Source organism: Phaenicophaeus curvirostris, chromosome 7 (genome assembly GCF_032191515.1).
Source record: "Phaenicophaeus curvirostris isolate KB17595 chromosome 7, BPBGC_Pcur_1.0, whole genome shotgun sequence".
NCBI classification, from domain to species: Eukaryota; Metazoa; Chordata; class Aves; order Cuculiformes; family Cuculidae; genus Phaenicophaeus; species Phaenicophaeus curvirostris.
In genome coordinates this window covers 7968372-7985158 of record NC_091398.1, presented here as the reverse complement: position 1 = coordinate 7985158, position 16787 = coordinate 7968372, and the positions used below count along the sequence as shown (strand labels likewise).

General features: G+C 40.9%; 1 protein-coding gene across 3 annotated transcripts in view; it reads right to left on the bottom strand.

Moving 5' to 3' along the window:
• Positions 1-16787, bottom strand: part of HECW2 (HECT, C2 and WW domain containing E3 ubiquitin protein ligase 2) — a 175109-nt gene that overhangs the window by 73933 nt on the left and 84389 nt on the right. Inside the window, exons 1-2 of one of the 3 annotated variants that reach the window (XM_069860734.1) lie at positions 13514-13947; positions 5554-5661 (exon numbers count right to left, since the gene is read on the bottom strand). In XM_069860734.1, coding sequence (XP_069716835.1) covers positions 5554-5661; positions 13514-13553 — 148 coding nt within the window. In that variant the 5' untranslated portion in view covers positions 13554-13947. Of the gene's footprint in view, positions 1-5553; positions 5662-6097; positions 6120-13513; positions 13948-16787 lie in introns of those variants that run through there. The other 2 variants (XM_069860735.1, XM_069860733.1) reach the window with 2 other exon arrangements.

Below are 16787 nucleotides of genomic sequence, written 5' to 3'. Positions count from 1 at the left end.
CATCCAAGTATCACAGTGCAGCACCAGAAGTAATTTAACCACAAACACCTCAAGGGTAATTTGGAAATGACTGATGTGACAAGACTGGCAGCCTCTGGATGAATCCCAGCAGCCGCCACTATGGATTACTGCTGAAGACAAAGCCAAGGCATTGGTGAAGAAAATACATGCCAATCAATATATTTCTCTTCTGCTCACAGTATTAACTAGGACATCAACTGTTATAAATAACAACAAAGACATTACACTACAGGTAAAGTAGGTGATGGTGTTTCTTCTGGGTACTGTAATTAATACTCATGGGACCAAGACTATAATTTACAAATACGTATCCAATCTGGTCTCAAAGGAGGTTTAAACCAGGCAGGATGAGGGCAAGGACTCAAGTAGGAGCACATGACCATTCATTTTGCTGAACGATGACCACGTACCCCTGACACAAGGAGAAGGGTTGGCTGCACGAGCACAAGCCACAATGTCACTTGCTCCCAGCAGCAGAAAATAACTGCTGGCCTGTTTTACCTACTAGAATACGTAAAGCTTTTAACTTCTGGGGACTTTGCATATGGAAGTATATAAGCACCAGTTACCCGCTGCATGACAGTGACTGCACTACATCAAATCTCCCTCTCATGGCACCTCCAAAATGACCCGTCCTTCCTCATAGTGCAGAGAATTGACTTAGAAGCTGCAGCTTATAAATGAGCATCAGCTTTTGTCAACTCATCTTCATAAAACTCAAGCTTCCTTGCAGATGCTTTTTCTACCACCAGCCTTTCCACGGATCATTTCACTCCATCTTTCTGCTAGCTCTGTTCTCCACAAGGAATACCATCATCTCTGTTCCACCATGATGACTCAAAGGGAACCCCTGCCATCCCAAACTCACAGACTGCTACACCCAGAAAAACAATTCGCTGTCTAAAATCAATCCGGGGACAACTGCAGCCACTCTTGCAGAGACAGAAGTTCCCAACGTACTTAAAGACACGAACAGTCCAATGTCCTGACAAATACCAGATGACCATACCAAACACGAAAGCATTAAGCTGTGTTGCACCTTCACACTATTACCACTCCTTGAACTTGTTCTTTCCTTTTACAGAAGAAGGATGAAAACTGCTTGTAGAGCTGTGGCCACATTTAGCAATCCTTCTGTAGTTTACACAGCAAACAACTTGAAGAAGTCGTCTAGTGAGTCATTGTTTTCCTCCCCCCCATTTCAGCAAGCCTCAGAGCAGGATGTTTTTAAGTCACCCCTATTACTTGAGTAAGGAAACACCATCTCAGGCACATTGATGCTCAAATCCACTATCCTGTATCTCTAAAACGACAGACTTCACTTTCATGCTTACATGGCACGTCTGCTCTCTCCCCAGGGAAAAGAAAGAGGAGCACCTGTCTCCACACTGGTTGGCTCTGCCGTTCAGAGCCACTCACTTTGTCTCGAGGTGACAGCTTAAGGACAGCAGCTGTTTGTGATGGTGAGCTTGTTTTGTCTTTCTCCTTTGCATACTCCTCCTCCCTTCCCTATCCTCCACCACTCAGAGGCTGCTTATATTTCTGGAATACATTAAGTTCACATCTCATTATTTCACTGTTGATTCCTTTGATTCTCCCTTCTCAGGGTAGAGTCTACAGAACTTCTTGTGTTGATTTTTGTCTAAAGCAATTGAGAGTTTTCTTTGATCATTCTTGTTTTGATAATTTGGGATGCTTTGGGGGGAATTAATGTCTGGCTTTAGCATGAAGATGAGGAGACTCTCCCTATCCTTCTTTCTGGAGGTTGCTTGATCTGAGTAGAGCAGATGGCAAACTATGTCTTTACATGTTATTTGTTTGCAAAATAGGAGATACTGAATCCATAGGAAGGGATTTTAAGAAAAATAAATGGAACGACTGGCAAATTGAGTTACAAGACTGCAGACATGCAGTAATACAAAATCTAGGGAAAATGCTAATCCAAGGCCTACCTTTAAACATAAGCATAAATTCCTCAGAACTCAGTGAAACTATTAACAAATTTACAATTATGCTAATGAAAAGACAGCTTCCCAAATTAAGGCATAAGATACTTTTCTTAAAGATACAAATCTGAGGATTTCACAAGGAATCTGAGGCCCAATCCAGCTGACTCCTATTAATTAACATTAATGCAATTAAAATGGAAATACTCCTACTGCATGAGATTCATTTGCATCTGGCTGGTTAGTGATGCCATCATCCTCTGCAACTCACCCTTCAGAGATGCTGCTTTACTGGTGAAAAGATATATAATGTCCCTAAGCTCTGACACTGTTAGAGAAAGAACACAACCAAAGTCTTTGGGTTTATGTGCACACCAGCTGATCTCAGCACTCCACAGTAGTAACTTTCATCCTTTTTCTTGCCAAAACGGAGGCAACTTCAGGCTGGGTTTGACCGTAAGTCCTAAAGGATTATTGTCATTATTTAGCGTAACTCTGTAAAAAAAGCATCGTCAGGCATCACTGACAAAGCTGGTTCAAAGTTTCTCAGGCTTGCAGTAAACTTCCCCGTCCTTTCCTTGTGTACAGGTAGAGCAGGGAGCCTGGCAATCATAGGCAGAGCAATAGGCAATCATAGGCAATTAATCACTGTCTGTGCTCCAAACATAAAACAGCTCTGAGACACAAAATTCTGTAGTACATAAGCCCAGCTATAAGTCAATTATATCATCAGCCTGCTGGAGCTTCTACACATCAGAGCATGAGCAATAGCAGAGGGCTACAAAAATATTTTGGATGGAGACAAAAATGACCTACAAGAAGGGGCTGAACAAGCTGGCCTTGTTTAGCCTGATGAGAGGATGTCAACACAAGACAAACACTATGAATTCAACTCTTTCCAGTTCTTTTAGAGGATTTTGAAAGGGGTAATGGTCCTAAACATAAGCTTTGGCTGTTCAGATCGGATGCCACAGAAATCTTTTTAGCTGGAGCAATACTTCAGCACTGGATAAGGTGCATGAATCTGAGGAATCTGGGGAATCTGTCCTTGAAGGTTTCCAAGACTGTGCTTTACACACCACAGTTGCCCAGCTCAAGTGTTGGTCTCACTTAAAGCAGGAGGTTGGATGCAACCAGCATTTCTACATTGCAGCTGAGTTTAGACTAACACATGTTTTGTCCGTGCTGATCCCCCTCTTACTGAAGCTAATGCTTTACAAACACAGGGGCATTGCTGCTGAATTTGGGATTGTTGTCCAACTGCTCCTTTCATTCCTAGACAAGCGCTGTCAAAATTGCTAATGGTCTGCTGCACATCATTATTGGGAGGAGTAAATACACCACTAACACTATGACCTCTAGCTAATATATTCGGCCTCTTAGCAAAGATATTTCTAAACACAAGGAATCTACAACTGCAGAGGTCTTTCCAAAATTTCAAAAACAGATTAAACCATCAGAGAGAATAACTTCAATAATCAGGCACAAATTTACTGGGAATGTTAAGACTCCTGAGTTGCTGTTCCCTCTTACTCTCTTGCTGTGACAGCAGCACACTGAGAGAACAAATTATATCAGTAACACAGCAAAGAAAGAAGCTAACAGGGAAGCTCAGTTCATCTCTGTGGCTGGCACAGGCTGGGCAGTGTCACTGTCAGCAGAGCATGCTAAGAAACCCAACAGCTCATCTCTGGTGCTGCATGGCAGAGGCAACTCTGCTGTGGTTTTACCCGAACCGAACAGCCACCCACTGCACTTGCCTGAGCTGTGATTTAGTGATCTGAGGAAGAACAATAATAAGAGAGCAGCTGCCTGTAGTTGCATCAGAGTTGTTTTGTCCCCTGTAAGCTAAAAGAAAAGGTCTTGCTGAGAAAACATGGTCACACATCTGTGGAGCCCTCTAGTTTAAAAAGTGGAATCAGAAATTCAGTTAAGTGTTTCAGTGCAATTTTTGGCCTCTCACTTGAAACATAAATGTCCTGGTGGCATACTTACCTGCCATATTACATACAGCACAGAGGTTCGTAAATATTGCTTTTTACAGTTCTCTGCTTGTCTCTTGTTCATCACATGGCAGCAGGACTATTTAGTAAAGCTAACCACAACCAAAGAATACATATCCTGCACTCTTTGTATCAGTCAGTTGCAAAGTGCGGGTAGTTGCCACGTGCAAAGTCAGTTGCAGCTGATTTTAAGTCAAAACTGTTAGTTCTTGAAGCATTAGCCTAGGCTACTTACATGAACATCAAATATTCAAGAGCCTCATCCCCACACATTACAGCATAACAGAGCCAGCTAAAGATACAGACAAATATCCTTGAAGTCGAACTGCCCATATTGGCAACAATGCTGATACGGTATATACAACAAGGAAGCTGAGGCAATGAAACCTTCTAACATATGTTTTAATACGCTTTAATACACTGCTCACTGCTGTCTTTGGCACCAGGAAAGTTAATTATCTTGATCTGTATCATTTCCTTGACCGTCATCTTCAGTTCAACAATTTTTTCCTGTAATGAACTCCTGAAATTGAATTAAAGCTTTTTGTTGTTGTTAAAAAAAAAAAAAAAGTCCTGTGTAATTCATAGTGGAACTTGGCAAGATTCAATAATTAGTTCTAGACAGGAGAAGTTTGAACAATTATTTATGGCACAGAGGACACAGCATCTTTTGAAATACATGTATTGCTGCTATATCAGTTAATGAGAAGAAAACATTCTGCCAAGACCTACAGTTAGCAGCACTGCAGTGTACAGTGAAATAATAGAGTGGGAGTATATTTTTTTAAATATATGAAGAAAGATTCATTGCTGTGAGGCTAAACAGGTGGTAGAGCAACTCACAGCTCTTTTGGGACTGATTGCCACTTTGATGATTGGCATATCAGCAAGCTCAGACACAACATCCTAGCCTTAGAACACCTGTTTCTTTAGGAGATAATATTCTTTAGATGGTAAGAGTGGCTTAGCTTCCTATAATCCTGGTCGCCTAAAGGAATGGCACAGGTCCCCAGTTTGAAGCTTGGCTGTCAGTACTCTTTGGAGTTCAACTGAAGTAGTTTTCTTTCAGTTACACCTAGACTCTTAATATTTCAAAACTGCCTACTGGATTTCCCAGTGCAAGGAGACTTCAGCTGAGAAATACTGGACAGGAAGCTGGCACCTCCTAAAGATAAATCTAACCTTCATACTAACAAACATTAGCAAGCACTAGTAGCTTATTACCTTTTCCTTCATTACCATTAATGTTTGTCCAGCTGAAATTTTAAACTGCTTGGCAAGAGACTTAATCTTTCAATACGTATATACTATACAACATTGCATAAGGCATGTCTTCCTCGTTCAACTGAAGCACACTGCCTAAGAACATCCCTAGAATACAAATTTATATCTAAGCTAAAGTCCATTTTTTTATAACATTCAGCAAATGCACTGGAAAATGTTGCAACATTTGATGCAACACAATCACTTCCTTTGGTTTATCAGGGTGTTTGACAAAACAGACACCAAATGCCATCCCCTTGACTTGCCTTGACACAAGAGCTTGCTTTTTTACACTGCTTTACCTTTACATAGGTACTCACATTCCATAAAATAGGGACCAGGTTCAATTCGCCACACAATTTGTCCTTTTTGTGTGCCAGTCACTCCCCGATTCTTGGAATCCCAGAAGTTGGCTGGAGAGTTCTCATCTGAAAGAGAAAAGAAATAAATGTTGTCAAGTACTATTTATAATAGTTTTCATCTTTGTTTTTCTGTTCAGTTCAAGAGGTTGAGGTATTATGCAAAAAATTATTTGTGTTTTAAAAAAAAAAAAATTTGAACCGACCAGTAAAATATAAATGGCTTCTCTTTTACAGCTGATAGATCAATTTATACAGAGTGAGCAGACTATGCAGCCAAAGTAAATATATGGTTTCCTGTAAGAAATGACCTGCCAAGGTAAAGTATTCAATTCCAAAACTTCCCTAACTCAATAGAGAGGCTATTTGGAATATATAGCTGACAGCAGCTTAATCACAGTTACCACACCATTTTATAGAGCAGTCCTGCTCTGTGATGTGACAATCTAGCATTCATTCCCTAGCTAGAAAGTATGGAATTGCAAATATAGGTATCAGGACTTACCTCAGTTTTTAATATATTCCTATATTTTAGAAACTAGAGAGAATATTTTTATACATATAGCAAAAACTCGGACACTTTCAGTCTCCTGACACAGACACGGTATTATCCTCTCTCAGTGAACTCAAGCTAGAGGCTCAAAGGGCAGAACTGTTACTTAATAAGCCAGAAACACAAATAAGCAATTCAGCAATTTACTTTCAAAAGAGGAGAACTGAGAAGCAAACAGCAAGCACCTACAGCTCAGCTTAGCAATATCAGTGTTATCCCCTCACAAACTAAGCTTTTGCCCTATCAGAGACAAAAAAACCCATCTTGAGGTTTGTTTGTTATTTACCAGCCTGTATTCAGATCATGGGAAGATCATGGAAAAGACCCTCCTAGAAGCTATGCTAAAGCACATGGAGGACATGGAAGTGATTAATGGCAGCCAGCATGGCTTCACCAAGAGCAAGTCCTGTATGTTTTGCATGACCAACTCAGAGGCTTTCTATGATGGGGTAACTGCAGCACTGGACACGGGTAAACCGACGGATGTGATCTAGCTATTCTGTAAAGCCCTTGACATGGTCCCCCACAACATCAGTCTCTCTAAATTGGAGAGATATGGATTTGATGGGTGGACTGTTCAGTGGATAAGAAATTGGTTGGATGGTCATATTCAGAGAGTAGTGGTCCATGGCTCAAAGTCCAGATGGAGATTCGTGACAAGTGGCGTCCCTCAGGGGTCCGTACTGGGACTGGTGCTGTTTAGTATCTTCATCAATGATATTGACAGTGAGATTGAGTGCACCCTCAGCAAGTCTGAAGATGACACCGAGTGGAATAATGCAGTTGTCACACCAGAAGGGTGGGATGTCATCCAGTGGGACCTGGACAAGATGGAGAAGTGGGTCTGTGTTAATCTCATGAGGTTCAACAAAGCCAAGTGCAAGGTTCTACACCTGGGTCAGGGCAATCCCTGTTTTCAGGGCATGATGGGGGATGATATCATTGAGAGTAGATCTGCAGAGAAGGACTTGAGGGTGCTGATTGATGAGAAGCTTGACATGAGCCAGCAATGTGCGCTCGCAGCCAAGAAGGCCAACCATATCCTGGGCCACATCAAAAGAAGCGTGGCCAGCAGCGAGGTGATTCTGTCTCTCTATTCCTCTCTCGTGAGAACACATCTGGAGTATTGTGTCCAGTTCTGGAATCCTCAACATAAGAAGGAGATGGGATGGGTCCAGAAGAGGGCTACAAAGATTATTCAAGGGCTGGATCACCTTCCATATGAGGACAGGCTGAGAGAGTTGGGCTTGTTCAGCCTTGAGAAGAGAAGGCTCTGAGGAGATCTTATAGCGACCTTCCAGTACCTGAAGGAGGCCTACAAGAAAGCTAGAGAGGGACTATTCATAAAGGCTTGTGGTGATAAGACAAGGGGGAATAGGTATAAACTGGAGAGGAACAGATTTAGACTAGACATAAGGAAGAATTTCTTCACCATGAGAGTGGTAAGACGTTGGAACAGGTTGTCCAGGGAAGCTGTGGCTGCCGCATCCCTGGGGGTGTTCAAGGCCAGGTTGGATGGGGCCTTGGGTAACCTGATCTAGTGGGATGTCCCTGCCCATGGCAAGGGGGTTGGAACTAGATGATCTTTAAGGTCCTTTCCAACCCAAACTATTCTATGATTCTATGATTCAGGCATCCAGAAGGCAGTATGAATGGAAAAAAAAAAATACTAACAAAAAAAACCCAGTGAGAAGCTGTTTGAAAGGGTCCAAAGGTTAGTTACAGTGACCCAGAGGAAGCTGACATAAACTCAACTCCTTTCATATAGGGAGCTCTTTGGAAATGTGCACCATAATGCTTTACAAGTGCACTCAGGCAGCTGTTTCCTAATTAGACAATTATACTGTGACCTCAATACAAAATCCTAATTCTTTCCAGTTATACTTCATATCTCTTAGTCTTAAACCTGTTTTTTTTTAAATATCCTGGTTTATTACACGCATTTGAGTGCATTCTGCAATCTTAAAATTATTTCACTAAGAACTTAGTCTACCACGGCTTTGTTCACGAAGCTCCTACCCATTCAAGCATGTTTTCTTTGTACATCAGTAGGAACTCCTGCACAAGACTGCAGAATTGTTAGCTACACCTCAGAAATCCATATGCTATTTATGAAAGAATAATAAATAATGCAGCTTTGATATTTTCACCTTAAGAACATAAACTTATATTAAATCTTCTCTTTCTCCTCTGCATCGTGACTGCTCATCTCAGGATATGCATAACTCCACTGAATCACAATTTGTGCAGTCTGTCCGTTCAGATCCTACTAAACTGATGTGCAAAGCACTATCAGACACACACTGGGCTTCTGTGATCGCTCAAGAGAAAATTGTGTACCCTGTCCACAACCTGGAAGAGCTCTGGAGAATCAAGAGGCAGTCATGGCAAGCTGCTGACAGTTTCTATGCCTCCAAGCATGGCTGACTGAGAATTATTAGAAAACTGAGAATTATTAGAAAACTGCGGTCCAAACACCTCAGCACCATGATGAGTCCAGAATAGCTTCAATGACAACAGGAAAGGAACAGGAGGGTTCTCCTCACGCCTGTGGTCCTCAAGCATATAATATCATCAGGCTTCACTTTTTTTGTGGAATCAACATGATGGTACCTAAACTGCATACACCATAATGTCAGGCACACAGGCAGTAAAAACTTAAACCATGCATATTTAGTCATCATTACAGTGAAAACTTTTCATAGTAAACAAAGCTGCACTTCATCCATGTATTTCTTTCTTTTTTTTTTTTTTTCCAAAAGCAGAGGAACTCAGAAAGCACAGCCTGTAAGTCACTCCATGGATCTCAAAGAAAAGCTTCTATATGTGGCTCCCAATGCCACTCTAACAGAAACAATACAATGCTGACTTATTTACGCACTTTCCCAACCCCAAACTCCACTGTTATCTTTCACAGACACAACTCTGGGAAGCCATGAAATACAGCTTAGCTTTCAGCAAATCTACACTAGTGCCTACTTTGGTCCACCACGCAAACTTGGTTATCCAAACCATCACTACCAAAACCAAGCAGATTCTTTAAAAATTCCACAGTTGCCTGAAACACAGTTTAAAATTATTCAGTGTTCGCACTATATAAAGATGTGTGGCATGACAAAAAAAACCACCTCCCCTCTCTCCTACCATGTTTTAGTTCTTTAGAATTTCTTTATTTAAACAACTAGAGAAAAGTCTGTTCATAATTCCAAGCAGAAGGTCAGATATTCGGTATATTGTAATCATAAACATGAAAATTTGTGTTCCTATCTTGTTCAACAAATCAAGAAACTCTGAAGCAATGAAATATACCTTTAACAGTGACACTTCCAATATTCAGGCACAAGCAATTGGTCTTCATATTTTTAAATCAGTAACTAAGTCAATGGCAATTTTTAACGGGACATTACTGAGCTTCAGAAAAAGTTCTACCTGAACCAAGTCTCAGACTCTGAGCTGACATTTACAAGAAAGCAGAACGCCTTTCTTAAATCTTATTGAATAAAATTTAACATTTAAGAAAGTGCTTGGATTTCCAGTCCTTTAATGAAGGAATAGTTTTGTTTGCAGCAACGAAGACTAAATCATTGATACTCTGCCCACAGGCACGCTGCCACTGCAACAGAAGGTGGTGCAGACAGAGGGATGAAAAATGCTGACAGACCACTGCTTGTCAGCAATCGACTCAAATGACAGAATTTATTTTGGACAGCTTTTATTTTCTTCTGAAACAGCCACTTTTTTTCTACTTCTATGATGTTATTCACATAGGGGAGAAAAATAACACTAGTAAGGCATATACAAAAATAACTTCAAATCTCAGTTCATGGATTTTAGAAAAAGAAACTGAACAGAAAAAAATCAAATAGTATGAAAACATTAAAGTACACAACATTGCCTAAATCTGCTTACGAACACTCCAATAAAAAACAGTTAAACAGTGACAGCCTCAGTAATATTCAACTGTACCAAAAAAAAAATGTTTGAGAGCACAAAAAGCAGTATCAGAATTACCACTACTTCATCTCTCCTCTTAGCCAAAACATATATATGTATGTACACGCACACACGTATATATACACACTATAAATACATATTCCATAGGGAACTTCAATTCTAAGATGTTCTAGTTGCTTTTTAACCAATAATTGTTGCTGTTTGTGAAACTGGAAGCTGTTCTAGAATCTGGGCCAGAGAGTAGATATAAATATCCCTTCCCAGAACATAAAATATGCAACAAAATACTGTCTTACTGCATTGGCATATTGTTCAGTGAGTCTACACTTCTTAAAGAAATAAAACAATGCAAGATGCATAGTATCTTCCTATCTTCAATAATTTTTAGACACAAAATATCACAGAAGGAAACTTATTCCTGAGAGTTGCAATCCCTGTACAAATCAGCATATGCGAGACACTATGTTGTACAATGAAAAGTGGGCAGTAATAAATGTACCAGTGTGGAACTCCACACTCATTAGTGCTCCTTGAAATCACTGCAAAGCAAATAAGTTCCAAGTAACAACGTTTTCTTTATTTAACTGCTAAGTAATCAGCCAAATCTGGTATTAAGAAATTAACTAATTTTTTTTCCACTTCCAGACTTCATCATCACTACAACACCCATTAAGGTAAGTTAGATACCAACGGCATCGGTAACACCCCCAGCCTGTGCTCTCCATGTCGGCACAGCAGTTCTCAGCTCTGCCCTGATGCGATGGTGAATGGGATGCAGCTCCCTCCAGCATGTCTCAATTCAGTAGGTCTATCTCATGTGAAAAGCAATACAGAAGTACCAGATAAATAGATTAATAGTGCAATGAAATGGAATGGCTGGACTCGATGATCCGGTGGGTCTCTTCCAACCTGGTCATTCTATGATTCTATGAAAGTAGAAGGTATTGTTTTTACAGAATTTGTTTTTACAATAAAATTATGCCAATAAAACAGTAAGAGTCCTAGGAAGCTCCAGCATGCCTGTGCTTTTTCTGTACTGGGAGCCCATCACTGGACACAGCGCTCAGATTTTTTTCACCCTTCTGGTCTCAGAGCACAGACTGGTCACATGCAAAGCATCGCCCATCTTCTAGTCCCAGCTTCTGTGGTCACTAGCACTGGGTTATGTGATAAAAGGCTTGTCTCAAGGAATGCACCCAGGAATTTCACCAGGGCTGAGTAGAGGGCAAGGGCCACCTCCCTCAGCCTGCTGGCTAAGGCTCTTACGAATGCAGGCCAGGATGTAAGTGGGTGCCCAGGGCACACTGCTGGCTCTTGTGGAACTCACTGTCCACCAGGACCTCCAGGTCTCCAGATTGCCTCCAGTCTGTCCCAACACCAGGGGTTACTCCTCTCCAGGGCACTGCACGGTGAACATTGTGGCATCCCTGCTTGCCCATTTCTCCAGCCTGTCTGAATGACAGCACAACCACCTGGTTTATCAACCACTACTCCCAGTTTTGCATGAGCATGTTATGAGAGACAGTGTTGAAAGCCCTGCTAAACGAAGATCTGACATCAGGGTTCAGGAGGTTTCTGTGGAGTTCATCTTTTGGTCTTTGTGTCTTCGGTCTTTGTTTTTGGTCTTTGCTTTCACAATTTCTGTCTTAGGAAAAGGATAAACTACCTGAAATCCACCACCTTACACAGTTATCTTGCATTGCTTAAATCAACAAACAAACAAACAAAAAAAATACATTTTTTTATAAGACCCTTGAAAACCAAGAACTGCTACCACTTGATATCTGAAGCAACCCTTATGGTCTCAGTGCACAGACTGGTCACATGCAAAGCAACGCCCACCTTCTGGTCCCTGTTTCTGTGGTCACTAGTGCTGGGTTATGTGATGAAAGGCTTGTCTCAACAAATGCAAAGGATTTTTATTCTTCAAATATTAAAAACATTACAGAAGTCACAAACTCCTACTCTAGAAACATCACAGATCGCTTACTGCATATGATAAAAATTAGACTCCCCTACAGCAATCTAAGAGCTTCAAACATTTGCATACTGATCTCTTTTCAGTAATGCATTTGTAAAGATGCTTAAATGCAGAGCTCAGAGAGAAAGTGATGCTAAACGGGCTCTGAATGTCACTGAATGGTCTTAATTATGCACAATTTTACAATTTTCATCTTTCACTGCCATACATGGGTATTCTAATTCACAGCTCTTGAAAAATCCACACAGCTTAGCTCAGAAAAGATCAATTGTGCTGGTAACACCATTGTCTCCCTGCATTATTCTGTTATCCTCATTTGGGATTTACATCCCAATCTCCATTTTTTCATGCCTTTCTAGAAGACTTTTTTGCATAATCTTTTGAAGTGCTTGTATTGTTTATTCTTAATTTAAAATTTTTAATTAAGTTCAGATTGTCAAAAGAAATTCCTTAGAATTTTAGCTTAATTTTAATAAATTCTTGGACTTAGAAGATGATTTGTGCAATGCATCTCGTTATTAAAAGAGGTGTTTGTACTCAGCTTGGGGAAGCTTATAAAGATCTAAATGCCATTTCTCTTGTCAGGTGTTCCTGTGCAGTATGTATCAGAGGAGCTGTTAGGCTGGTAGAGAGCAAGGTTATGTATAGTTTTGTCTCTGTACCTCACTCAGACTTGAACAGGTTTGTAGTTAATCTGTAGCAGAGGATATTTCTGAATTTAATTTTGAGCCAAACGTCAGGAGATGTCTAGGACTGCATTTCCAATATAAATCAGAGATCTGATTTATGTGCAGTTTACTGCATGACTTCTAAAACCTCAGTCCTGGTGCCAGTAAACACACTCTGCTCTTTGATGTCAGCACAGACTTCGAAGCAGTGAAACAGACTGTCACCAAAACATAAGATTATTAAGAATGTTCCAAAGCATACTTACTTTGAGCAGCTGACTGGGAAAGTTTGTAACACTAATTTTGTGGAATATTTTCACTCTGGCAACCTCTAATAATTTTAATTCTGTGAACACCAAAAAAAATACCCAAACCTCAAAATAATGAACCAAATAAATTTCCTCCCTATATCCAAAACAGCAACTGAAAACTGCATCAGGACACATTTAAAGATGACAGATTTTATCACCTGAGGCCTCCCTCCTTTTCTGGAAAGTCTGTAAGTAAATTAACAATTTCAAGGCAGAGCCTCCACTGCAGACAATTTCTATAAATGGGTTGACATAATGCGATTTGTTAAATCCACTACGTATCACTGCATATAGCTTATGTTCTGTGATTTTCAGAACTCCCCATCTCTGTCTGTTAACAGTTTATAGGTTTTCTGGTGGAACCAAACATTTCTGATGGAGGACAGCCCTAGTACATGCAGTACATCATTGCTGAAATTACAGATAAATGGTTAGTTACAGCTTCTAGCCTTACCTGGCCATTCCAAAGGATTCCTGTGGATCCTAAACTGCATTCCTCCATCTGAGCCCGATTAACAATCCAAAGAATAAAAAAAATTAACATTTTAGAGGATGGATCCTTAAAATAGCATCCCTGCTCTCAATCACAAAGGATGTTTTCTACAAAAGTTGCCTTCAGCACCCAGCCTGTGCAGCTAAAGTTTGGAGTCTTCAGCTCTGTATTAGCACTGTTGCTTAATCTCAGCTCCACGAGACACGTCTATCCTCTTGTCATTTGAAAGAATTCCCTTCTTCTTGTCATTTGAAAGAAAGGGGTTTAGAAGGATGTTCTTAAACAATCCAGGGCAACTTCTAGCAGTTACACACAATTCTCTGCCTCTTCTCCTTTAATTAGGGGTCTATCTAAGTTCAAACAGCCTGTGTTAAAACATATGAAGTATGACGTCCTTCAAGCTCAGCTATTTGCAGCCACTCCCCTCTGAAGGGTACAGGATGCCGAAGCCCCATCCTCCCTCCACTTCCTTCCTTGCGTTGTCCATGGGAGGATTCCTAAGCACAGTCACAGCCCAGCAGCGTGAGGCGGGCTGATGTAAACAGGAGGATCACTAAATCCTAGAAATGACGGCAAGGCAGCCACAGCAACAAGCACAGTGGGAGCTCACTGGAAGTACTGGCTTTTGTTTACTCAGTATTTCACTCTCCTGCATGACTTTCCCATAAATCCAGTTATTTCAGAGAAGACAAGACTGCTCCGTGACATATGGCTGGGATGAAGCTGCCTTTAACCCAGGATAACTCTGCACTGGGCGCTCCTGAGCATGAGGATAAGCAGGTGGCTACCTCTCCTCTTTCAGGTTGGTAAATGTCACCTGAGCACAGGGGCTTGGACAAGGTTCCATTTTGCCAGATGCTCTGACTGCTCACAATCATCCTGACAGATGCTGGCAGCTGACCTACATCTCCTTCAACTTACAGCAAAGACCCAAACCCTGGAAAGCAGCCCACGTGCCAAAAGAACAAAAATGGTACTTAAAGCCATCTTTGCAATCTCGTCCATGGTCTACAGATTGAGTCCTTCACAGCACGTTTCATGAAACTGTACACTTGTGGAGCACTAGGCTCAAGCTCTCAAAGCAAAACTTGTATTTCCTAGTAATAATTAGATGTAAAAAGAAAAAGGGTAAAAAAACGCTCTCACATGACTATTTATTCATACTTGGCTTGAAGACTTTCCAAGAAATGCTTGCAGTCAGAAGAAGCTAAGATGGACTTCTGCTAATGAAGAACTGAAAGCTACTGTGTTCCTTTATGTTTCCATGAGCACCTCTAGAAGTTGTATTTTCCAAGGACAGGAGGTGAAAACACCAGAATTGGGCTACTGCAAGAAAAATTTAAGGCATTGTTGCATACTATCCAGCTGGAAACTGTTCTCCCTTGAATGTCAGGGAAAAAAAAGTTAACAGAAATTAAATTCTTCAATAGTTTTAAAAGCTGCCTAAGCAGCTACTAGATCCTACTACATGTAATCACAGATCTCTTCACTCTCCGTTATACCCTGGAAAACTTGGACAGTACTGAAAATAAAATACACAGATCTTCAGTGAAGAAAATCAAGGGCAGAAAAGTAAGTGGTGGAGAAAGGATCCACAGATGCTCTTACAGGCTCACATAGGAGAAAGTAGCTGGTGGGGCTCTTTAGGGAAGTGACAGTGCACTGCAAGCAGCTGTGGGGCGACACTCTGAATTCCAACCTGGACACAAACAGCAGCCTATTGGTAACACAGTCCCACTGTATTAGTGGTGAAGGATCATTGTCATCTATATTCATATCTTTAGTCTCAGGACTCAGGGTCAAAAAAAGCAGGGAGGTGTCTGTTCCTTTGTTCCCTTGCATGACCAAAATTTAGGTTCACATATCTCCGATTACTGCCCCTTCCTGTGGGCAAGAAAAGGAAAGATTCCACTCACACGCCTTCAGGTGCCCTCCATGACCCTCTACATACCATGTATGTTATGTTGTTGACATTTACTACACTCCATTACTTCACACAGCCAGAACAATTATTCATTTTCTACCTGAGACTGACAGGACAGTCAGGAATAAGCTGTATTTCTGGAACGCTTCACTCCTACTTCAGCTGCAGATGCAAAGGGAAGGCAAAAGCCATAACATATACCCCCATCCAAACACTAGACAGTGAAATCTTTTTGCTGTTGAACCTTAAATTAATAGAGTGGCAAAAGCAGCTTTGCTCTCAATTTCATACACAGCCTTTATTCTGACACTGGTCATAAGACAGACTATTCTGCTTTTCTCCAAGAAAAATACTACTACATTTTGTTTCTTTCTATATGTACACTAATACCTCAACATGGGGATCAGAGCATCTCCGTGTGCTCTCATACAACGTGATATTTCAAGGCACAGCAGCAGCTCAGACAATTAGTTAACTAGAATGCAGGACAAAGATATTGCAAAAAATACAAAGTAATATATTTAGATATATGACACAGTACAATGGCAGGAATAAAGTGGAATTCCACTTTTCTGTATTCAAAGAAAAGATATCATTGAAATTCAAAGACAAAAATAAATCCTTTCACCTATCTCTCTGGGAAAAATTCAAAAGCATAACAACAGGAAGGAAATGACCTCAAGCTTAACCTCTTTCCTGAAAATCATTTAATCCTCCTCCATAAAATGATGTGCATTTCATTCCCATCTACACTTCAAGTTTCACTCCTCTGCAAGCCCCACAGCACAAGCTTTCCGTGCAGCCTGAGCCACTACCCAGCTGACCAGGCTCCCTTGGAACCCAGACTTTACACAACACATGAACAAAATGCTTGGGTGTTTTTCTGCAACACACCATGAAAGACTGAACACTATGACAAAGGCATAAAGTTAGACAAAAATTAAGCTAGAGAACACGGAATAAACTGACAGATGGTACAGCATGCCCTTAGCCATTAACACCAGTAGATACTTGATCATATCATGGAAAAGCCCCACATCTTTGCAAAATGCTAATAAATCACCTACCATTTAGTCCACTGGAGGTCCAACTGGCTGTATGTGTGTGTAAATACAGTGCATGGGATGCCTCCACCTCCTCCTGAAGGAAGCATCGTGCAGCTAAGGCAAGAGCTGCACTCTCATGTCAACTCACAGTCATCTCAGCTGCTGATGGCTTGGGGAAAGTGACATCTGCAGGAGATGGAGACAGCCTGTTCCTCAGGGGAAACGCCAAAAGCAGGGGCCACCAGGTAGGGAACAGTTTGAAAAT